The sequence below is a fragment of the Sminthopsis crassicaudata genome, chromosome 5 (genome assembly GCF_048593235.1).
Source record: "Sminthopsis crassicaudata isolate SCR6 chromosome 5, ASM4859323v1, whole genome shotgun sequence".
Classification (NCBI taxonomy): Eukaryota; Metazoa; Chordata; class Mammalia; order Dasyuromorphia; family Dasyuridae; genus Sminthopsis; species Sminthopsis crassicaudata.
Window position 1 is genome coordinate 210,051,302 of NC_133621.1, and position 23,412 is coordinate 210,074,713.

Sequence of the window (23,412 nt, forward strand, 5' to 3'; positions counted from 1 at the left end):
GTATGATTAACATTATTATATTAGATCTATATATGTTAATATATTATGATACATTAAGATATACATACCAATATAATTACTGATACATCATATAATATATTAATATAAAACATTAATATAATTATATGAATTAAATATTAATATTAATAAATTTATTTTAAACATATTATAATATATTAATATATACATATATAATATAATTACTCCTATATTATATAATATATTAATATAAAAATTAATCTAATTATATGAATTAAATATTAATATTAATAAATTTATTTTAAACATTTATTATTACAAATATATATTTTTATTTATTATCAAGAACATGAGTAAGATTTGAACTTGGGTGTTGACTTCAAAACCAATACTTTTAGCTACAGAAGGCACATAAGACTGTTAGATTTACTGATTATATATAATGCTACTATTTTTAGAGATAAACACTACAGTGGATGTATTGTATTATAAAGACACTTCATTTAGCATGTTAATATTCTGATGCATTATGTGGTGCAAACAGTGACCAATATCACTGCAACTGTCATAGAAGTTTCAAAACATGCTATGGAAAAAATCTCACCTCCTCATTCTCGATTTTGAGCGTAGCCAGTCGTGATTGCAGCTGCTGATACCTGAGCATGAGTTCGGCTTGCACTGGCTGCTGGGCGCTTACCTGACAGACCTAAGAAGGAATCATAAAGCATCATTAGGCCTGTGTTTGAATTTAAGAAGGCAAAGATTCTTACCATACTATTTAAATACCAGATGAATCACTGCCAGTCCTTTAAGAATCCCCATTATACATCATCTTTTAACAGACAGCTCAAACATTCAATTTAAAATTTGATCTTCTTACATAAAAGGCAAGAACTGTATGCAGTGATTTTGTGCCTTCCCTCACTAAATTTTCCAAAAAGTCCCATTGGACCTATATTCTAACCCAGATATGTTTACAGGTACATTTATGCAGAGTTGCAAACAACTTTGAAAGAATATTGTTCAAACTCTTCTTTTTACAGATAGGGAAATTGAGGACCAGCGATATTAAATGACTTATTGAAGATTACACTGGTAGTAAATGTCAGAGCTGGGATTACTATTCTGCACCCTGAAGGAATTATATGAAGAGTAGGAATCCTCTATGGTCTCTTGAATTCTTACAGGGTGCTTGGTCTAGTCTTTGGTACGTTGAAGATGGGTAGAGAAAAGCTTTAGATTCACTTAGTTTCAAAAATAAAATATAAAATCTATTTTTGAGTTCAGGAGATACTGGCTCTAGTCATTTTAGTCTAGAATATGCTCTCATCCCATGCCTATTTAAATTTGGTCATGTTGAAAAATAAAAATATAGAAAACACTTCTATTTTGTTGGTAAAACACCTGAGTCAATTCAATTCAATAAGCACTTAAGTGCCTATTGTTTACAAGGTACTGCGCAGGACACACAAAGGCAAAAATAAAATCACTGCCTCCACAAAAAGCTTACTTTACATTTCAGTCAATTATCTTTCTACTCAGAATTTTCTATCTCTTGGTTTGAGGTATTTCCAATCCAGTTCTTCATCCAGAGAAAAAAATAAAATGGCAAACAAATTATAAATACTTAAGAAATTCAATTTTCTGTTTTCAAACCTTATACAGACTATATCTTACTTGAAAAGCATATTAAATTTAATTTCCATAAGTGACATAATTATCAATGCATACATTATAGTCTTGTCAGTATATGTAGTAATTGAGATTCCTCCCCCCCCTTCTGTGTATTATCTTGTACATTTGGTCTATTTTACTCTACATAGTAATAAACAATTTGTTTTGTGGTAGCTGTCATGATTTGAATTATCATATAAGGGCAGAAGTGTAAAGAATTAATTCTTAAAATTCATTTTAATTATAATTTTGAGAAAATGGATATAACAGGAATTTAAGACAGAATATTTTTCTCTGAATTTTTTGGTTCTTTCACTGGGGACATGTTTCTATAAAAATACTTCTCCAAAGTTTTCTGCCATTTTAAAATCAGTTCTCCACATGACATTTTAAAAATGACAATCAGTACTAATTGAACTTTGTATAACATTGCAAATAATGTAAGAGGGAGGGCAGTGATAGCCTTTTGTGAAACTATGGAATAAGATTGTAAACTAGATTAGTACAAGTGTTGAGAAAGGCAAGAAGAGAATCATTTTCTTTAGTTCAAGAAGACAGCAATTACAGACCTCATCACCCATGTGAGACTGAAACTCAAATTTCATTGGTGGGCAGAAGGCAGCAGGGTACATCTCCATGAATCTCTGTTTATCACTCCGAGGCTCTAAATTATCAACTGCATTCTCTATAATATCGAGGCCTTCATGTCTGGAGGTTTCAAGGTTATACTCTGCAGAGAGATATGTTCTTAGGGCTCTGTTTAGACTGGCATGATATCCAAGATCACAGCACTGAAGGAGGGAAGAAGCAAAAACAAAACAAATCACAGGAAGGAACCAATAAAAAAATAACAAATAAATATATACAATGAGGTCATTGTCTCACTCTGTAATGATCTCGCAAAAAAATCTAGAGGAATGCAAAGATATATTAGTATTTGAGATATTGCGTATTACATCAAATCCCATGACACAGATGATCATAGATTTAAAGTTGAGAGGCACTTCTAGTAATTAGTCCAAGAGTAAAAAAAACTGGAATTCATACTCTGGTCCTTTCACTCCAAATTCAATGCTCTTTCCACTAGATCCAAATGTTCCTTTCAAAGTACTGAGGTAGAGAAAATAGTTAACAATGACTTTTCCCCTCAAATCTTCCTTAGTAATTTCCTCTTTAATTCTCTAATGCATTTAACATGTAAAATGTATAATAAATAACTACCCTCCTTGGTATGTTATTCTCTTACTAATCTATAAACTCTTTAAAGTTTATATTGTATTCTTATCTAAATTTTACAGTACTTAACACAGTACTCTACATTAATTATGTACAGAATAAGTATTACAGAAATAGAACTACTTAATACCACTATGTGTTAGATACTAGGTTTTATACAAATATTATCTTTTTTTTTTTTTTCCCCTGCTGAGACAATTGGGGTTGACTTGCCCAGGGTCACATAGCTAGGACATATTAAGTGTCTGAGGCCTGATTTGAAGTCAGGCCCTCCTGACTTCAGCGCCAGCATTCTATCCATTGCACCACCTAGCTACCCCCAAATATTATCTAATTTGACCCTGGATTTGAACTTGGGCTTCCTGACTTTCAACATTCTATCCATTAAGCCACCTGTTGCTTCTAGAGTAAGGCAGTTGAATGGCTTGTTCAATAGATGAGAATGGAAGATGGAAAGGAGACATAGGAAGTAAAAGCAGAATAAATCTGAGAAAAGAATAGAAATATCACTTCCCATCGTTTCCCTTAGGCTCAGTGCCATTTCTATTGTTCCACCTTTGAGGAAAAAAACCTTAAGATTCTTTCATTACCTTTGTCATTTTTTTTTCCTCAGGAAAGCTAATTTAAAAACAGGCCTTTGATAAATTAATGAAGTGAGCATGTGGTAGATGTAATGTAGTACTCGAAAGAAAATAGGATTTTATATATCACAACAAAACCAGATCACTCCATTTAGACCTAATTTGTCATGTAAGAGTAAACAAATAAGTAGATTTGTTCATTGGAACAAATAACTTTGTCAAAAACTAGGAAAATTTAATCCTGGAACAATGTCTTTAAATATCTGAAAATCTACCAAGGAGGAGAGATAGTAGATGTAAGTTTACCCTCTTCCAGAACCAAGCTACATAAGGAACTTATAGGGTAAAAGAGTTTAGCTTACCAAGATAATGTCCAAATTGTTCTCTATGTACCTCAAATTATCCTTCAGATTATGATGTAATTTGGGTGAACTATTGTCTGGTCGGACCGCTGTTATGTTCCCTTCCTGTCTCTCTACCCCCCCAAAAAAAATTCCATGTTCCATTTTTTCCTGGCTCTACAATTTTTGTATGTGTTACTGCCTTCTCCAAATTGGGAATATCAGTTTATAAATCTGTCAATATATATTACCATGGAGCAAAAACATTCAACCAGGAAAAAAAAAAAAAAAAACAACTGCTGTTACATTTCTTAAACATATAGAGAATATATATATATATATATATATATATATATATATATATATATATATATATAAAATCAATAGTTGCAACTAGCTTATTGGAATCAAAAAATAAATAAATAAATTATTTAATGTCATTTTAAGTTTTGATCTTAGACATATGAACTGAAGAAAAATCTACTTATCCTGCTCCAAAAAATGCAACAATATTGTGTTATGTGGAACTCAGTTTAAAAATAATTTTATTTTAAAATTCTAAAATAGTTCTCGTTATCTTTCAATAAGTTCAACGCTTAAAAAAAAAAAAAATCTAGCCATATATGAAATGGACTTAATTTTCTGGGGATATTGACAGATTCCTAGTAATTAAAGGAATTAAGCTGCCTGCTGATCAAACCAGCTGCTTTATATTTTATGAATATTGAATCCAGTGGGAGTTGGTAGGAAATTCAAATTGAGAGGAATGAAATTACACAATAGATTGTCTGATTTTTTTACAACCGAAGTTAAGTCTGTCTTTTAGGTTTTTTGGAAAAAAACCACACACAAAAATCCCCCCCAAAACACCAACAAAAACCAAAAACCTAACTTCTAAATTCTAAGTTATATAAGCTATATTTTTAGTACATAAAATAAATTCCAAAATATGTGTCTTTCATCCCTCAAGATTACTAGATAGAATTTGGAGAGGTAAAAAAATAAGATATTTCAAATGGATCAAAATCACTAGATAAGGATTTCTACTCGCAACACCTACATGTCTTTGCATGTTTGTTTAATTGAATTTAATTTATCAGATAAGCAGATGAAGAATACAGATATACATTTAGAGCTATATATCTGCATCTATGTCTCTGATGAATTCTGATAATTAAACACACACACACACAGTCTCAATAGCAATGACCATACATCTTGATTTCTTTCTATGGCTTCAGTGATGAGGTAGGAAACACATTGCTTAAGAACAGATTCATGAAGCTCCTTAGGGCAAACCTGGAAAACCATAGTAGATGAACAACATACTCATCCATCTTTCTTGCCACAATTAGCCGCTGAATGGGTTTTTTCCCCTAATTCTTCCCATCAGCCTGTAAATAATCAGCACCACTAACTCTGAGGCCATATAATAGATTTTTTAATTGCCTTTCTTTGGGACATAAAAAAAAAAAAAAAAAAAAAAAAAAAAAAAAAAAAAAAGATATAATGCAAGAACTTCTTTGTTAAAGGACAAATCACCTGAGGCAGCAAGGCCATCATTAGAATTTGTTTTTGTCCATGTCAGAATTTGAAACAGGACCGCATACATTCCGATTCCAGAAATTTGTTTAAAAAGACTTAATGTAATTCCACAAAGTCTATGAATTATTAATGATGATCTGAAAAGCCAGTCTCTCTACAAAGAGTTGACTTATAACCCCAGCACATTTAATGACTACATGAGAAACCAATAAAAGAGCTAATGAAAACAAAGTTGAGGAGTTTTGGAGGATGGAAATTCTGAAGGGGAATCACCCTAGTCAATATGGGGACAGGGAAAGTCTAAAAGCTCAGCTCTCCCACATATACTCTAGCAAAGATCTCAAAAGGGCATTAAATCAGGTAGTAATCAAGAAATAAAAAGAGAAAAAAAACAGTTTCTTCCATCTAGTCCAAGACTGCACAAAAAGATGGCTTGTGGGGTACTGGGAGAGATATCTTGCCAAGGAAATTAACAAGAATATAGATAAACTGCCAGTGTATTCAGAAGACATTGTCCAGGGGCATCTAACATCTACAATTCTCTGACCTCTCGGAGTAAATGCTCCAGGTGGCTGGAGCTCCAGGAGGTAGAAAGACTGGGGAGACTCAAGAAGGCCTAGAAGTCATCAGTGCTATGACCAGGGATGTTACAGGAGATTTAAAGACTACGGTTCTAAAGGTTTCAACCAAGAATAATTTGTGCTGCATTAGAAGCTTATTGGGGAGAAGGAAGAGAAATGAACCTGATGAAGAGACAAGAACTAAGTAAAAACTGAAATGAAAACAAGAAATCAATAGAAACCTAGAAAAGTAATAGATTTGAACATTAGGAAGAGACTAAATGATGATAAAATACTTACATCCAATTAGGAGAAGAAATAAAATGTTCCTACAAAAATCTTCCAATGATCTTAGGCAGAGTTAAATAAGATATAGGGGATAGACAGGAGGGTAGTTTTATTGTGTCATTACTGTTTTAAAAGAAGAATGAAAAGAGATAAAAAAGGAATTACACTAGGGAAGAAAAGGATAGAACTTAATATTTCTTATAATTAGAGTGCATGAGAAGAATATACAAATAGTGAGAAAATCGAGGAAGAGTGAAAGTCATGAAAACTTCACTCAACTGAATTAGACTAATTGTTGAATACACACACACATACACACAGAGTTTAGTACGATATAGACATATATTAACTTGAACTGCTAAACATGTGGGAACAAGAAGAGTGGAATTGAAGATTTTAGAGAGTAAGCAAATTCAGAAAAAAAGAATCACAAGCAAAACAAATATTAATTTTGGAAGGTAGATCTTAAGGAGTGAGTAAAAGAAAATACAGGGCAATAATTAATGATTGGGGACCTGGGAGCAATAAAATAAGGAAAAGAAAAAGAGTGGAAGAGTGTTTTAATTATAAATTACTAGCATTGATCATATTCCATCTTTTTTATCATCTTCCTAGAAAAAAAATTTAGGGGGCAAGAGAAGGGCAAAAGTAAAAAATTATAAGAGGATATTATGGAAGGAATTATACAACTGATCGTCATAAAAATGTGATTTGTATAATGACTGTGAATGGAAGGAACTTATCCATAAATGAAAAAAGAACAGCAGAATCTAAAATGTTCAAAAAATAGAAAAAAGAAAACATTTCAAACAAGCATTCACATATTGTTAAAACAAAGAGCTAGAATGGAATTATGTTTAAGATAAAACATAAAAATCATAATGTAGTGGATAGAGTGATAGGCCTGGAGTCAAGAAGACCTGAATTCATTCCTGGCCAAAGACACTGACTTGCTGTGTGACATTGGGAAAGTCACTTAACCTTATGTGTTTCCCTCAATTTCCTAATTTGTAAGATGAGGAAAATAAGAGTTCCAATCTCTCTATGTTGTTGTAAGGTTCACATGAAATAATAATTATAAAATACTTAGCACAGTGCCTGACCCATAGTAAGTGCTATATTAATTTTAGGTAATATTATGGTGACAATTTTCAGAAAAAGAAGCAGTAAAAAGATGTGTTCAATAGAGATGAAAGAAAAAATACATTATTCTTAAAGTAAATATAGTCAAGAAAATATTTATCTGAACCAAAATGCATACCATCCCAACTAAACACATGAAGGAAAAATTAATCAAATAATAGGGAAAAATAGATAGTAAAATTATAATAGGTGGGGATCTCTGTATTCCTTTTAGACCCAGACAAATCCAGTGAAATTATAAAGAAGTAAATTATGTTAATAGAATTTTTGAAAAGTTATATAAGATAGGTGATGATTATTGAAAATAGAGGTAAAAAGGAAAATATACACTGCTTGGCTGCATATGAAAAAAAAAGAGAACCATTTGCTAGAGCATAAACATCTCCTAAAACAAATTCAGAAAGTTAAAAGTACACTCTTTAATGACCAGAGTAAAATAAAAATGAGAATTTGAAGCTAAGATACTATTACCACTGCCACCACCTATTATAATAGTGCTTCAAGCCTAACAAAGTGCTTTATAAATATTTCATTTAATACTAACAGCAATGCTGGGAGATGGCTGCTATCTTCCCCATTTTATAGATGAGAAAATGGAGGTTGCAAGTTGACTTGCCCTGTGTCAGAGGACAAATCTGAATTAGTCCTTCTGGGCTACAGATCCATCACTCCATCCACTGTATACCACTTTACTGCTTTATAATTTAATTTTAAAGACTTAGTGGGTCAAAAAAATAGTAGAAAAAATATAATTTTATCATAGAAATGATGAGACAATTACAATACTTCTTTAATGTAACCAAAGGAGTCTGTGGGAAATTCATAATTCTAACCACTATCATCAATAAAAAGAAAGAACATTTTTTTGGTTGGGTATGGAATTGCAAACACAAAAAATGACAAAAGCAAGAAGTCAAAAACCCCAAATAAAAGTAAACTAAAAATTATGAAAATTAAAGAAGAAATAAACAAAATTGGAGGCAAAAATCTATTGGCTTGAAAAACAAAAACAAAACAAACAAAATCAAACCATTTGCTAATCCGATTTTTTTTTTAATAAAGAAGGAAAACAAATCAATAGCACCAAAAATAAAAAATGAATATTCATAAAAGATGAAGAAATAAAGAAAATTATTAGAAATTATATGCCAAAAAATAGATGAAATGAGTGTTTGTAAAAATATAAAACACATTAACAGAGCAAGAAAGAATTTTTAAATTACCCATTTCAGAAAAATAAAATTTAAAAGTCATAAATTCCTAAAAAGCAAAAACAAAAAACAAAACAAAACAAACAAAAACCTAGGGCCAGCTCCATTTACAAGTGGATTCTAATAAACTTTCAGAGAAAAACTAATTCCAATGCTACATAAAATATTTGGTAAAGCAAGAAAAGAAGGGATTTTATGAAATTCTTTTATAAAGAAAAATTTTGATACTTAAATTAGAAAGAAAACTACAATCAAATTTTCCTAATTAATGTAAAAGTAATAAATAAAATAATTTAAAAATAAGTTACAGTAACAAACTAAAAAAGTCATACACTATGACTATACTGAAATTATATCAGTATATTTACCATGATTGGTAAAGTATTAGGAAAATTTGGCCATATTTATAAAAAACAAAATAAAATAATCTTAATACCTTCAGAAAAACTCCTGACAAAATGCAATACTCATGTTGAAAAAATATTAAAAGCTATGGGAATAAATTGATCATTTGTTAAATAGTATCTCTCTATAAACCAAGAGTCAATATCACCTGTGATGGAGAAATACTTGAGGACTTCTCAATAACATTTGGGAAAAACAACCATTATTAAATGCTTAATAGCATTAGGAATGCAAGCTAAGACAAGAAAGAGAAATTGAGGGAATAACAATACACACAAAGAGAAAATAAAATTGTCACTTTTTTCAAATAATATGATGGCCTGCATAAAAAATCGTAGAGACTCAACTAAAATTAATTGAAACAAATTCAGCAAAGTAGTGTAAAATAAACACATAAATCATAATCCTTTCTGTATATTACTAACAATACACAGCAGGAATACATAAAGAGGAATTATATTCAAAATAACTTCATAATGTATAAAACATCTTGATGTATGCCTACTAAGACATACAGAGGAATTATATGAATACAACCACATAACATAAAGACAGCTTTAAATAACTGGAGAAATTCTACTCGATTGTGGTTAGGCTGTAACAATATAATAAAAATGACAGTACCATGTAAATTAATTTACTTATTAGTACCAATAACTGACAAAGTTATTTTATAGAATGAGGCAAATATAAACCAATGGCCAAAAACACTGAGGAAATACTGAACAAAACTGGGAATAAAGGAGTCTAGCAGAACTAGATTTTGAACTGTAGTATAAAAGTCAAAATTATTTGACACTAGTTTAAAAACAACACTAGAAAATTCGATCAATTCATTATGTACTTCAACAACAATACTATATGATGATCAATTCTGATGGATGTGGCCCTCTTCAACAATGAGATGAAGCAAATCAGCTCCATTTATTCAATAATGAATAGAACTAGCTATACCCAGTGAAAGAACTCTGGGAAATGAGTGTGAACCACAACATAGCATTCCAATCCCTCTATCTATGTCCGCTTGCACTTTTTATTTCCTTCACAGGTTAATTATCATTATTTCAAAAACCAATTCTTTGGGTGCAGCAAAATAACTGTATGGATATATATATATATATATAATTTAACATACACTTTAACATATTTAACATGGTCTACCTGCCATCTGGGGGAGGAGGTGGGAGGAAGGAAGGGAAAAATTGGAACAAAAGGTTTTGCAATTGTCAATGCATTAGCCATGCATATATCTTGTAAATAAAAAGCTATAATAATAAAGAAAAAAAAAGACATAAGGAAAAAAAAGAAAATGCCATCAATTGAACATATTAGGTATACAAGATTCAGAAGCAAATTAGCATAGCGGCACTAGGTTTAATAAATACAAAGATATCAATTACTAGTATAAGACTACAATATACCACAAAAGTTGTGGGGGAAAATCAGTCTAGCAGAAATTAGGTTTAGACTAACAGTTCATAAGATATACAATAAATAAATGACAAAGATACAAAAGGTTATATTATGAACAAATCAAAGGAGCAGTAAAGAAGGCAGCTTTCACCAACATAGAAGAGTTCTTAACCAATAAGTAATAGAGAGGATCGCAAAAAATAAATTTTTTTTAATTGCAAAAAATTGAAATATTTTACACAAGCAAAATTAATGTAGTTAAAATCAGAAGTGAAACAACTAACTGGGAAAAATTCTTTGTAGCAAATTATTCTCAAAAAGATTGATTACCAAAAATATTGGAAACTGATTCAAATATATGAGAACAAGATGGATTCTCCCATAGATAACTGGTCAAGGAAAATGAACAGACAAATTAAACTTTTCAACAACAAAAAAAAAAAAAAAAAAAAAAAAAAAAAAAAAAAGAAAGTGCTTCAAAATATTAAAAAGAGAAATGCAATTTAAAACAACTCTGTGGTTCTACCTCATATGCATCAGATTAATTAAGTGGAGCATCTGACTTCTCAATCATGATCCAATGGACCTTATTATTGGGAAAATGTAATCATTCTGCAAGATCCAATTCACTTTTGCATACCACTTCATTGCCACATTCTGCCCCCTTAATTGAAGGATGAAGTCATGAACTCCCAAACCTCCCTTAAGGAACTTAGCTCAGAACATTTCCTCTTTTCTCATCTGATTACACTTCTCTGAGACGTTGCTGGAAAAACCAGTTGCTGGTTTTTCCACCATGTCCCCTCATCAGCTACCTTCTCTCTCCTACCCTTGTCTGTCATCTTTTATCACTAGATTGTAAACTAATATTCACTCTCTCTTTGTGTCTCTCTCTCTCTACTTCTGTCTCTCTCTTTCTTGCATTCTCTCTCTCCCTTTCCCTCCCCTCCCCCCTCCCTCTCTCCCTGTCTTTCTCTCCTTCTCCTATATCCCTCCTCCCTCCTTCTCTTCTCTCTCTCCCTCTGCGTCTGAATACCTAGGTTAAAGCACAGTGCCTGCCACATAGTAGGAATTTAATAAATGTTTATTGGATAAATTAATAAATAAGATGACAAAAATATAATGATGATGGTTTTTGAAGGTTCTGCTTACATCAATGTACTACTGGTGGAACTATGGATTGCTCTAGTCATTCTGGTAATGAATTTAGAACCTTACTCAAAAAGTCAGACTTACAGATCCTCTTGTACAGTGATAACAACACTATGCAAAGAGATCGAAAATGGAACACGTCTAGATACAAAAATTTAATAGTACTTTCTTTCTATTATGAATTAATCAAGAGGGGTGCCTATCAATTAGAGATTAGCTGAACAAATTTCGGTTTGTGAGATGGAATACAATTGTTCTGTAAGAATAACAAAAGGAACAGATGAGAGAGGCCTCAGAAGACATTTATAAACCCATGCAAAGTGAAGTGAGAAAAATTAGAAAGAAGCTTTTTAAAATAACTACAATATTTCAAAAGTAAAGCAACTTTTAAAGACTTTTACTCTGATCAATCCAATAACCAACTCCAGAAGATAGATGATGAAACAAATGTTCCATCTCTTGACAGAGAGGGAACAAATGCAAAGAGATCAAGAATGAAACGAACATTTTCAGGCATGACCAATGTGTGTATTTTGTGTTGCTTAACTATTAGTAACAATGGAACACTTTTATTGGAGGGGGGGGTAGAGGAGGAGGTGGTAAAAAGGGGTAATAGTAATGCAAAAAAAGAAAGAAAATGATAGCAAACATACATCTTAAAGTGGTAGAACAGAAAGGAGTTCAGAGACATATGGAGACAAGCAAGGATAATTTTATAACTAAGGTGAATTTTATACATTTAAAGAAACACTTAAAGAGTGTGTGAAATAGAAAGACACAATTTCATATATAATCTTTCTTCTTGTCTTTTGCATATGGAAAGGCCTTCATCTATTGTAATGATGGTTATCAATTCCAGAAAAACAAAAAAATTAATTTTTAAAAAATGTTTCTCAAAGAGTTCCATAAATCTGTAGTTTAAAATGGAGGAAGAAATGACTATGAGAGAGAGTACATGTATATCTTAGAAATTTCTACTAAGCCTTCCATTATCCTGAATTACCACAGTAGGCCTTCATGCTTATGGATCAGGGTTATAACTACTACAGTAGGATGTAGATGATGCCAGATGTTGTGAATAAACAAAATGAGAAATGAATGATGATTGTAGTAGTAGTTATGTTGAAAAGGGATTTTTATATTTATAAAAGGTTCATGGGAAATAAGTTTGCTAGGTACCATATTACTAATAGAGGTAGTAGACAGAAAGATGGCCTTAGAATCAGGGAGAATGGAGTTTAAGTCTTGCCCCTGACATATACTACCTGTATGATCAGGGGCAAATATCATTTTACTTTTAGTATCTTACTCAACTCTCCTGAGTCTATGAGTTAATGTTGAGATTGCAACTAGATTTATTGGTTTGCACTTTGATGCCATGGAAAGTTGGTTTTGCCTTTCTTTTAGTCTCTGAAGTTTATTTAGCACACTGCCTGGTAAATAATAATGGTTTAATAAATGTTTGTTGATCCAAGGCATGTCAATAAACTTTAGAAAGAAAATGACATCTACATCCAGAAAGAGAACTTGAATCTAAATCAACACATGCTATGTTCACTTTTTTTTTCCATTTTTTTTCTTTCTTGTGGCTCCCCCCCTTTTTTCTGTCTAAATATGATTCATAAGGTATATTTTAAAAAGTTAACATACATGTATAACAAGAAAATAAACAAACAAATAAATGTTGACTGATTGATTTTTAAAATATCAGTGAAATCATAGGTCAGGATAAAAATAAAAGTGGGAGGGAAGAGCTGTGCATGAATACTAAAGGTTGCAATAAGTGAGCCTAAATGATTAATGGGGAATATGGAACCAGACATTAAGTATAGAATGGAAAGGTGGATATTAATATATGTTTGGCACAGAGTGCAGTATAATGAATGATAATTTGTAGATTTCATTACCTGTCTGTAATCAAATCTATGGAGGCTACAAATGCTCCCCAAGGCAGGTCCAAATCAGTGCATCCCACCCCCAAGACTGAAATTTGAAGCTTGAGTCTCTGGAAATATTCTGAACCAAATCAGTTTCCAAAAGGCATTCTTGAGGACAATGAATTTTGAGCTGAAAAGTATTGAAATTTTGTATTCAAAAGGTGGAACTGAAATCCTCTGTCACTGGACAGCTATAGGTCGGATGCCTGCATCCTATAGCTGTGAGGATCATCTAGGCAATGGGTAACAAAAAAATTTGTGCAAGGTTTTTTCAGGTCTGTGATAACTGACTGAAGTATAAACCCTCCCTTATGGGAATATTATACTTCAGTCAGTTAAGTCATTCTGACTACAAATTGCTATTAAACATTTTTGAATATGTATTTCTAATAGATTTTATTTATATTCTACATATCTGAACATGGTTCTAAGTTCAATTTATCTCAATGTTTTAAGTGGTTAACAAGCTGAAAAGGGAGACCACAGCTCCAAACTTAAGGGCACTCTTGATGTACTCAAGAAATTCTTGCTATTTTTCAATGCCATCTTGTAGTTAAGACAGTTATAAGTTTTTGTTGAAATTCAATAATTTTCCTTTTCCTTGACATAATTTGGTTATTTTTATAAGCCACCTTACCATCAGGGAATAGATTAAGTATACTTTAAAAAAAAAATCTGCTACACATGGCTAATATGGAAAAGTGTTGTTTAGGACTTCACATATATAATGGGTATCATTGCTTTTCTTCTCAATAGATAGGGGAAAGGCATAAAGGGAGAGACTGGATCTCTAAATGAAAAAAAAATGTTAAAACAGAAAATATCTTCTAGTCAGCATATTAATAACAACTACTCATGATAAGTCAGCAAATTTGGGACATTATCTTTTCATAAAATATATATATATGTGTGTGTGTGTATATATATATATATACACACACATATATATATATAACAAAATAAAAATATATTATAATATACATATATATATATATATATACATATATATATATATATATATATATATATATATATATATATATATATATATATATATATCTTTAAGTGTCTAAGACTAGATTTGAACTCAGGGAAACAAAAGATTTCAAGAGTTAAGAGTGAGGAGGGAGTAAATTCCATACATGGGTCATAGCCAAGATAAAAGTAAGGCAAGCACATGGGAGATGTAGTACCAGACATTTTGACTAGACCATGGAGTACATAAAGAGATATAATTTATAAAAATTTTAAAAATGTATAAAAAACTGGAAAAGTAGGTTAGGGCAGCTAGCTTATGAAAAGTTTTAAAATCAAATGATCAATAGAGAGCCATAGAGTTTACTGAAAAGAGCAATGACATGGTCAAACCTGTACATTAAGACACTGCTTTTGGTATAAGGAAGAATTTCAAAGAAGAGAGAGGATTATGACTGAGGCAGGAAGAAAGGTATAGGTGAAACTGACTGTAGCTTAAACTACAATAGAGAAGAGTGGGTATAAGATAGCAACTAATTAGATATATTGGATGAAGATGAGTGAGGAGTCAAGATTAATTCTGAGCTTGTGGACCTGAATAAGGAGAAGCATAAAGTCAATGAACTGAAATAAGCTATTATGAACCTGGTAAAAAACCCATCCTCTTAGAGAAAGGAATCTAAACCTAGATTTAAATAATACATTGATAATTGTATTTTAATCTAATTGGTTTTCTATATAATCTTATGAATCTTATGCATTTAAAAACAGAGAATGGGTCTACAGGTTTTACTAGTCTGCAAAAAAGTTCAAAAAAGGTTAAGAATTGTTACTTTACAGGAAACAAGACTCCACAATTTTTGTCTTACTTATTTGGAGATTTTAAAAAATACTAATGATCCAGAAAGAAGGAAAAAGTGACAGAATCATGATAGCTCAGCATTTTAGGTTCTCAATTCATGGTTTCTCTATAATTGCCTTAATAAAGACTCAGCTCTAATTGGAAATTCACCATAATAATTGGATGGATTTCAACTGATAAATCATAATGAAATTCCTATGATGCAGGGAAAAAGTCAAATTCATTAAGAAAACTTCACTCTAAGTTGCTTTTTAAGCAGCCTCATTACAAGAGAGACATAAAGATTCAATCAAAAGATTCTACATAGTTCATTATTCAGAAATAACAATATAAAGATGACCGACAACAAAAGAAACTTCCTTTACATGAAAAGCTAATAAAACATATAACAAACATTTTTATTAAAAAATTAGTGGGCTGTGGGAAATTATTAAACTGTAATAATCCATGATAGTAAGATTTATTCTCTAATACCTGAAATAATCTCCACACTTCTATGTAGAATCATTAGCATCCAGAAAGTTTGCTTTTATTGCATAAATGAAACAGTGCAGTTGACTAATAGTGCTTCATAATTCAAGACACTGGGATGTGAGTACCTACCACAAGAAAGGCAACTAAATGGTGTAGTTTCATAAAACCCTGTCCTCCTTAGCTTCCTTATTGGAGACAATAATAAGATCTACACCTCAGCCTTGTGAGGATCAAATGAGATAATATTTGTAACTGCTTAGCAGAGTGCCTAGAATACTTATTTTATTTGTTAAAGGATTTCATTTTTCCTGATACATGCAAAGATAGTTTTCAACATTTATCTTTGCAAAACCTTGTGTTCCAAATTTTTTTCCCTTTCTCTCTGGCTCTTCCCTCCCCAAGACAGCAAACAATCTGATATAGGTTAAGCATATTCAATTGCCTAGAATATTTGTTGTTGAATTGTTTCACTTGTGTCTGTAACCCCATTTGGGGTTTTCTTGGCAGAGACACTATAGTGGGTTTGCCATTTCCTTCTCCAGCTCATTTTACAAAGAGACTGAGTGACTTGCCCAGAAGCACATAACTAGTGAGTGCACATTTGAACTCAGGTCCTCCTGGCCCTAAGCACCCTTTCTCATATATAGTAGGTGCTTGTGCTTAATAAATGCCTGTTCTCTTTCCTTCCCTCTTTAGATTATGTGCAGATATGGAATAGACTTGAAAGACGATTGAGACAGTGAAATGAATGTTCCTTTGTGGGTAACAATATTCATTTAATGTTTGTAGCAGCTCTTTTTTTGGTAGCAAATTTGTGGTAGGAAAAGGAGTAGATGCCCATCAATTGGAGAATAGCTGAACAAGCTGTGGTATATGAAGATAATGGAATATTATTGTTCTATAAAAAATGATGAACAAGCTAATTTTAGAAAGGGATGGAAAGACTGACACCAACTGATGTTGAGTGAAACAAGCAGAAGCAGGAACACATTGTACACACTAAGAGCAAGAATGTGTGATGATCAACTATGAAAGGTTTTAGTTCTTCTTGGCAGTTTAGTGATCTAAAGCAATCCCAATAGACTTTGGACAGAAAATGCCATCTACATTCAGAAAAAGAACTGAGACTGAAAGTAAATCAACACATGCTTCTTTTTTCTGTGTTTTTTTTTTCTCCCATGGTTTTTTCCTTTGCTCTGATTTTTCTCTGCCAACATGATTTATAAAGAAATATGTATTAAAAATAAATTAAAATAAAACTAGATTACAAAAACAATAACAATATTCTTTTTTTAAAAAAAAACTTGGGTTTGTAGGAATATAAATTTGATTCCAGCTTAGAAGATCCTAGGATCCAGAGTTAGAAGGAACCTTAACCATCATTTCCAACAATCCCTTCATTTAACAGATGGAATAAAAAACAGAAGTAATTTTAGGGTGAGATGCTATGGACTACAAAAACAGGAGGCAGTGGGTGATGAGTTTAGAAAACAGATCACAAATTCAGGAGGTAAAATATAACAAAAACAGGGGAGTTTAACTGTCTTTAAGTTTGTGGAAAGCAAATCAGTTGACACTCCTTGAGTCTAATGCTATTTTCATTCCTCAAAAGGTATGAAGTGAATTGTTATTCTGGATGGACTCTGACTAATAAAAGAGGAACATTAAATTGATGATGTTGCAAGCCGGTACTGACTGGTTAATTTGGTGAATGAGTTTCAGGACTGGAATGAAATGAAAGAAGCATAAACCAGCTAACAGTTGACTAAAGGGAGGTTGCTTTAACTATCTAGCACAATTAGGCTGCTTGACTCTAATTTAGCTGGGCGGAGCTCTCCTGACTGTAGGCAGTGCTGGTGTATGTAAGGGAGTGTAAAGATGTCACACCTAAGGGAGGAGAGTTAAAAGACTCTGGATTTTGTACTTCTGGACTGAGTACCATTTGTGTTTCGCCCCCAGGTTTGGAAATACAATTAAACCTCAAGGAGTTATACTACCATGTTTCCACCAACAGCTAAGTTTTTGGGGTAATTCTAGAAAATTGAAGATAATAAATTTTAAAAAGTTATTTTAAATTTAATTTTGTACTCTTTTTCTATGATTAGAAGATTAAATCCCACTACTCGTGATGACTCACTAAAGCTTGCACAAGACATTTTAGATGACTGATTTCCTTGGACAGTATACATAGTTTCTATGTTATACGGCCAAGTCTCATATGAGTTGGCCCATTTGTGGATTGTTTTCATAGACACTATCCTGAAGTTCTTAATGAGTTTACCATCAAATTTTATCTTTAAATGTGTCCAAGAAAAAATACTTTTAAGTAGATTAAAAAAAGGAGGAGATTAGTAGAAAAGGTCTATTTAGGGGGGGGACTAATCATAAGTAAAACAAACTCCAACATTGGAGAGTGGACAAAAGGGAGAATAAAAGGAAAGAAAGGATAAAAATTGCGATTAGGACTGGTTAATGAGAAGAAAAGAAGAACTGAAGAAAAGGAGCAAATTATCCAGTACACTAATGAATACCCTCTATTCTCTCCTTTATAAAGAATAAAGAGAGGAAACCTACAAAAGGGAAATATATAACATTTCAAGATGGTGGAGTATTTAGGGACTTAAGAGAGGAATATAGTGTTGCTGAAAAAAAAAAAGGAAAGAGAAAAAAGAGGGTGTGTTTTTAATGCACAGAAGAGAAAAAAGTTGAGAAGGAAAAAAATGGATGAGTGACAGCTTTGAAAGTAACATTTAAAAAAATGGAATTAAAAATGATTAATTATGAAAAACTTAAGAACTCCAATCAATGCACTTACCAACCATGATTTCAGAGCAGTGATGAAAAAAGAATATTAGCCACTTTCTGAGAGAAGAAATAGACTCACTATGGAGAATGAGATGTTTTTGGATATGGCCAACACTCGGATTTGTTTTGCTTAACTATGCAAATTTATTACAAAGGTTGTGGTTTGTTTTTTTTTTAATTGAAAGAAGGTGAAGAGGGAAAACAATTATTTGATAACTGAAAAATGTTAATTGAAATTAACATTAGATTTATTATGTAATGATAATTATCTATTAAAGCTTCTTATTTTTCAAAACATATGCATAGACAATTCAACATTAGCCTATGCAAAACTTTGTGTTCCAATTCCACCCCTCTCCTTTCCTCCATGGCTTACCCTAAATGGCAAGTAGTCCAATACATGTTAAACATGGTAGAAATGTTAAATCCAATATATGCATATATATGTATACAATTATTGTGCCCCACAAGAAAAATCAAATCAAATCAAGAGAGAGAGAGAGAGGCAAAATAAAATGCAAGCAAACCACAACAAAAAGAGTAAAAATGCTATGTTGTGAACCACACTCAGTTCCCACAGTTCTCTTTGGGTATAGATGGCTCTCTTCATGACTGAACAATTGGAACTGGTTTGAATCATCTCATCATTGAAGAGAGCCACGTCTATCAGAATTGATCATCCCATAATTTTGTTGCCGTGTATACTATTTATTTATAATGTATAATATACTTATTATGGATCCATGGCTTCACATACAAACCTCTTTTTCTGGTCTACTTTATATAGAGAAATATTACTTTCCTTTACTATTAGTAAAATTTGTGTTTTTTGCTAAGTTTTTTTTTTTTTTTTTTTTTTTTTTTTTTTTTTTTTTAAAGGATCATGGCTATTTAGCCTTTAAAGAAATACTTGTAAGCTAGGGAATAGGAGTGGGTGAGGAGAACATGATAACTGAGGGTTTCAGGGTTAATTAATGTTAGTTAGGACCTCCAGGACCAGTCTTAAACACTCTAATCACCTGGCTTCAAGATGGAAATTCATTGATACCCATTCCTCACGGTTAGTTAACATGCTGCCATTCCCTACTATTTTCCCCAGCTCAGAGATAATGGAAGCCCTGATTGCCAAAGAATACCCTACCCTTATACTTTCCAACTCCAACTGCTGCTCTCTCATTCATTATCCCCACAGCCTTAACATCCTACTTCATATCTGTCTACCTTTCCCTTGTACACTCTAGAATGTTTGCTCCATCATTAATAAACCTCCTTTGATTTACACCATTTTCTGCTTTTTCCATATTTTATCACTCACTGAGACCTGGTTCTTAAATATTAATGTCTATCTGATTAGAAGGAGCTACTTTTATTCCCTTTTGTATCTTTAGTACTTGATAATTGTCTGACAACTGAAGAACTCTAAAGTTTTATCCAGCTTTACAATTCCCAGATGCTTCTATCATCCAAGTGAATATTTAGTTTTGACCTCAAATACTTTCAGTTGGTCTTAACCTTGAAATTTTCTTTGGAATACTTCATAATAAGGATAGGGCTAATCATATGATAACTACATTAAAACTACATTACTTAATTAACAATTTAAGATTTATTGAAAATAAATTTTAACAAACACATAGCAACATTAAAAAAAAAAAAAAAAAAAAAAAAAAGATGTGGTCCCTTCAAGAGGAATCAATTTTGTGTATTTTCTTGTTCTGAGATGTTATTTAAGGTTGTTGACTTTTTTTTTAAATACCCAGGGAGCAATAAAGTCTATAACCCAAAATAAAATTCTCCCTATCTGACTATTAGTATCCATAGTCACTATTTCGTGTATAATTCTTTGCTAATTTGCCCCATATAATGAGCTAATATTATAGCAAAATGTCACTAATTAGAATTAATGATAGGTAAGTTCTAAAGTATACACAAAAAATACAACCAAGTTAGCAAAGTATTATCTAAAGAAGGTCCTTAGGAAGTCATTTTAGTGAATTTATGAGATTCAAAATTAGAATATCGTTTGTTCATATGTAAATATATGCATGCATACATGCATATCTCTAAAATTCCGAAATATTTTAAATACTGCCATTAGTTTTGTTTAAAGAATGAACATAACCAATGTGATATTACCCTGACCAGTGTCATCTTTTGATAATGTCATTAATACATCATTAGCAACCTTCAATGTAATACCTGGAAATATTATTTGGTTAACACAATTTGGTTTGTCTATGATTATTTCAGTAGTGTTAATTCTTCAACCCCTATAATATTGTTTCATCCAACATCATATTTTCATGGAACCAGTTGATGGCATAACATGAGGTATATTTGTATTAATTTGTACCCCTCCCTCAAAAAAAAAAAAAAATGGGTATATTATCCAAAGGCTAGCCAGTTCTTGTTTGAATTCCAAATCTGTGGAAGGATGGCTTATTACATAGAATTGTTAATGATGTCCATCTTGGTAATAACACTATGATTTATACTGGTGTGGAGAACTGTATTTGAGACATTAAAATGTGCTCAATTTTGAGTTATTTTTTTAAAAAATTCATAATAAGGACTAGACATAGGAAAACTCCCTCTTATTAATACAGGTGAGTACCTTCTCTTCAACTGTAGTCCTAGGAAGTTTTCTAGTGATTTGCCCAAGGATACACAGCCAGTAAGTACAGGAAGCAGCATGGGAATTCAGGTCTTTCAGACTCTGAGGCCATTTTTCTATCCATCAGGCCATGCAATTTCTTTATTTTAATAAAGATGTCTGCACACAGAATCAGCAAATACTTTTAAAGGTGATGCTTTTTTTTTTTAATACCCAGGGAGCAATAAAGTCTATATAACCCTAAGTGTTTAAAGTAAACTAAATATATAATAAAATGTAGTATTTTTCCCTTTGACCATTAAGTTAACTTATACTAAACTTCATTTCATATAAAAGATCAAGTTAGACTGTGTGTGTGTTTATACACTCACATACATACATATATGTATATATATACACAAAACACGCACATGTATGTACATAGTTTTACTCTAAACTTTGACTTGCCTGATAGGGGAACATCCTCTTTAGTTTTGGAGGCAATTTTCCCATGAAACTTACCTTAAAAAGTATTTTACTACATGGACTAGACCAGGGGTTCTCAAACTACGGCCCACGGGCTAGATGCGGCCTGCTGAGGACGTTTATGCAGCCCGCTAAGCTATGGCAAATGGGCTGAGGGGCGGAGACAGAGTGTGGAGTTTCTATTTTTACTATAGTCTGGCCGTCCAACAGTCTAAGGAACAGTGAACTGGCCCCCATTTAAAAAGTTTGAGGACCACTGGACTAGACTGTCATAAAAGATGATCAAAAAGGACAGAAAAAGTATTGGATTCATGAAATCTGAATTGGAGTTCTCACTACCATTTAGCAAGATGTTTTTCATCTGTAAGGCTCAGCTTCCTTATCTGTAAAATGGAGGTAATGGACTTGCTAATATTTAGAAGCAGCAAGGTGGAAGAGAAGACAAAATGATGGACCTGAACTCATAAAGATCAGAGTACAAATCCTACTTCCAATATGTGCTAGCAGTATGACTCCTATGCAAGTCACTTAGCTTCTTATACATCTTAATTTGCTCATTTGAAATATTTCTTAGAGTTGTTGTAAAGATCAAATAATATTTGTGAAGTGCTTTTGTAAACTATAAAGCACTATATAAATGTTTGTTATTCTTATTACTTTTAATAATGATGATGATCTAAGGTCCCTTCTAGTTCTAATATTCTATATTACACACTTTAAAAATCAAGTAACTTGGGGCAGCTAGGTGGTGCAGTGAATAGAGCACCAGCCCTGAAGTCAGGAGGGCCTGAGTTCAAATTTGATCTCAGACACATAACACTTTCTAACTGTGTGACCTTGGGCAAGTCACTTAAACCCAATTGCCTCAGCAAAATAAAGAAAAGGAAAAAAAAAAAAATCAAGGAATTTTTTTTCCCCCTACCAAAATGGGTCAAACTTGTTATAGTTTTAGAATCAAAAGTAAGTTGAGTTCCTAAAAAATAAGCAGCCATTTTGATCTTTCCATTCCATCTACTGCTCCTTTTAAAAGTTAACAACCAACCACTTCACATCAACTTCTTTCACTATGCAAGTATTCTGGCTAATTGCAAAAACACTTCATTGGATAGTCTCACATTTACGTTGAAAGTGAAACACTGGATCAACTTCATCTAATTTCATTTATATAAGAAATTTAATTAATATACTTTGCAGCTTCTTTCATTAAAGCTCAAGTTATCTTTAACTAAGTTCCAGAAAAAATATATATAGTAAGCACCCATTATATGTAAGACACTGAACCCTATGGGATAGGTGCTATAGAAATAAAGATCAGAAACATCTGTTCTTCCCATAAAGAAACTCAAAGCCTAATATATCCTATACACATTAATTTCCTCATCTATAAAATAAGAATAATAATAGCATACAATTTCCAGGGTTGTTGTGGGGATAAAATGAAATAATATTTGTAAAACATTTTGGAAACTTTTGAAGTGCTATTGAAACACTATAATAATTATTATTGTTATTGTTGTCAAACTTCTTTCCAACTCCAAAATCCTATTTTAAACTTGATTTTCCAAGTAAGATCCTTCTAGCCCCAAATCCTGTATTTTAGTTTGCTCTTACCTACAATTGCCAAATCCCAAAACAACCTTTCACTGCCAGTAAGTGAGTGAAGAATCTTTTAAGGTGCATTGTTGGCTGAAGCCAACTTACAGTCCATGATGGTAACTATCCCCATCATGGTGGGATGTTATTATCACTTAA

General features: G+C 32.0%; 1 protein-coding gene across 4 annotated transcripts in view; it reads right to left on the reverse strand.

Annotated features, from left to right (window-relative positions):
• The window catches only part of SRGAP1 (SLIT-ROBO Rho GTPase activating protein 1), a 306,573-nt gene that overhangs the window by 70,834 nt on the left and 212,327 nt on the right, over positions 1–23,412 (reverse strand). For all 4 annotated transcript variants that reach the window (XM_074269751.1, XM_074269754.1, XM_074269753.1 and 1 more), the window contains exons 7-8: positions 2,223–2,444; positions 584–685 (exon numbers count right to left, since the gene is read on the reverse strand). In XM_074269751.1, coding sequence (XP_074125852.1) covers positions 584–685; positions 2,223–2,444 — 324 coding nt within the window. The remainder of the gene's footprint in view (positions 1–583; positions 686–2,222; positions 2,445–23,412) is intronic.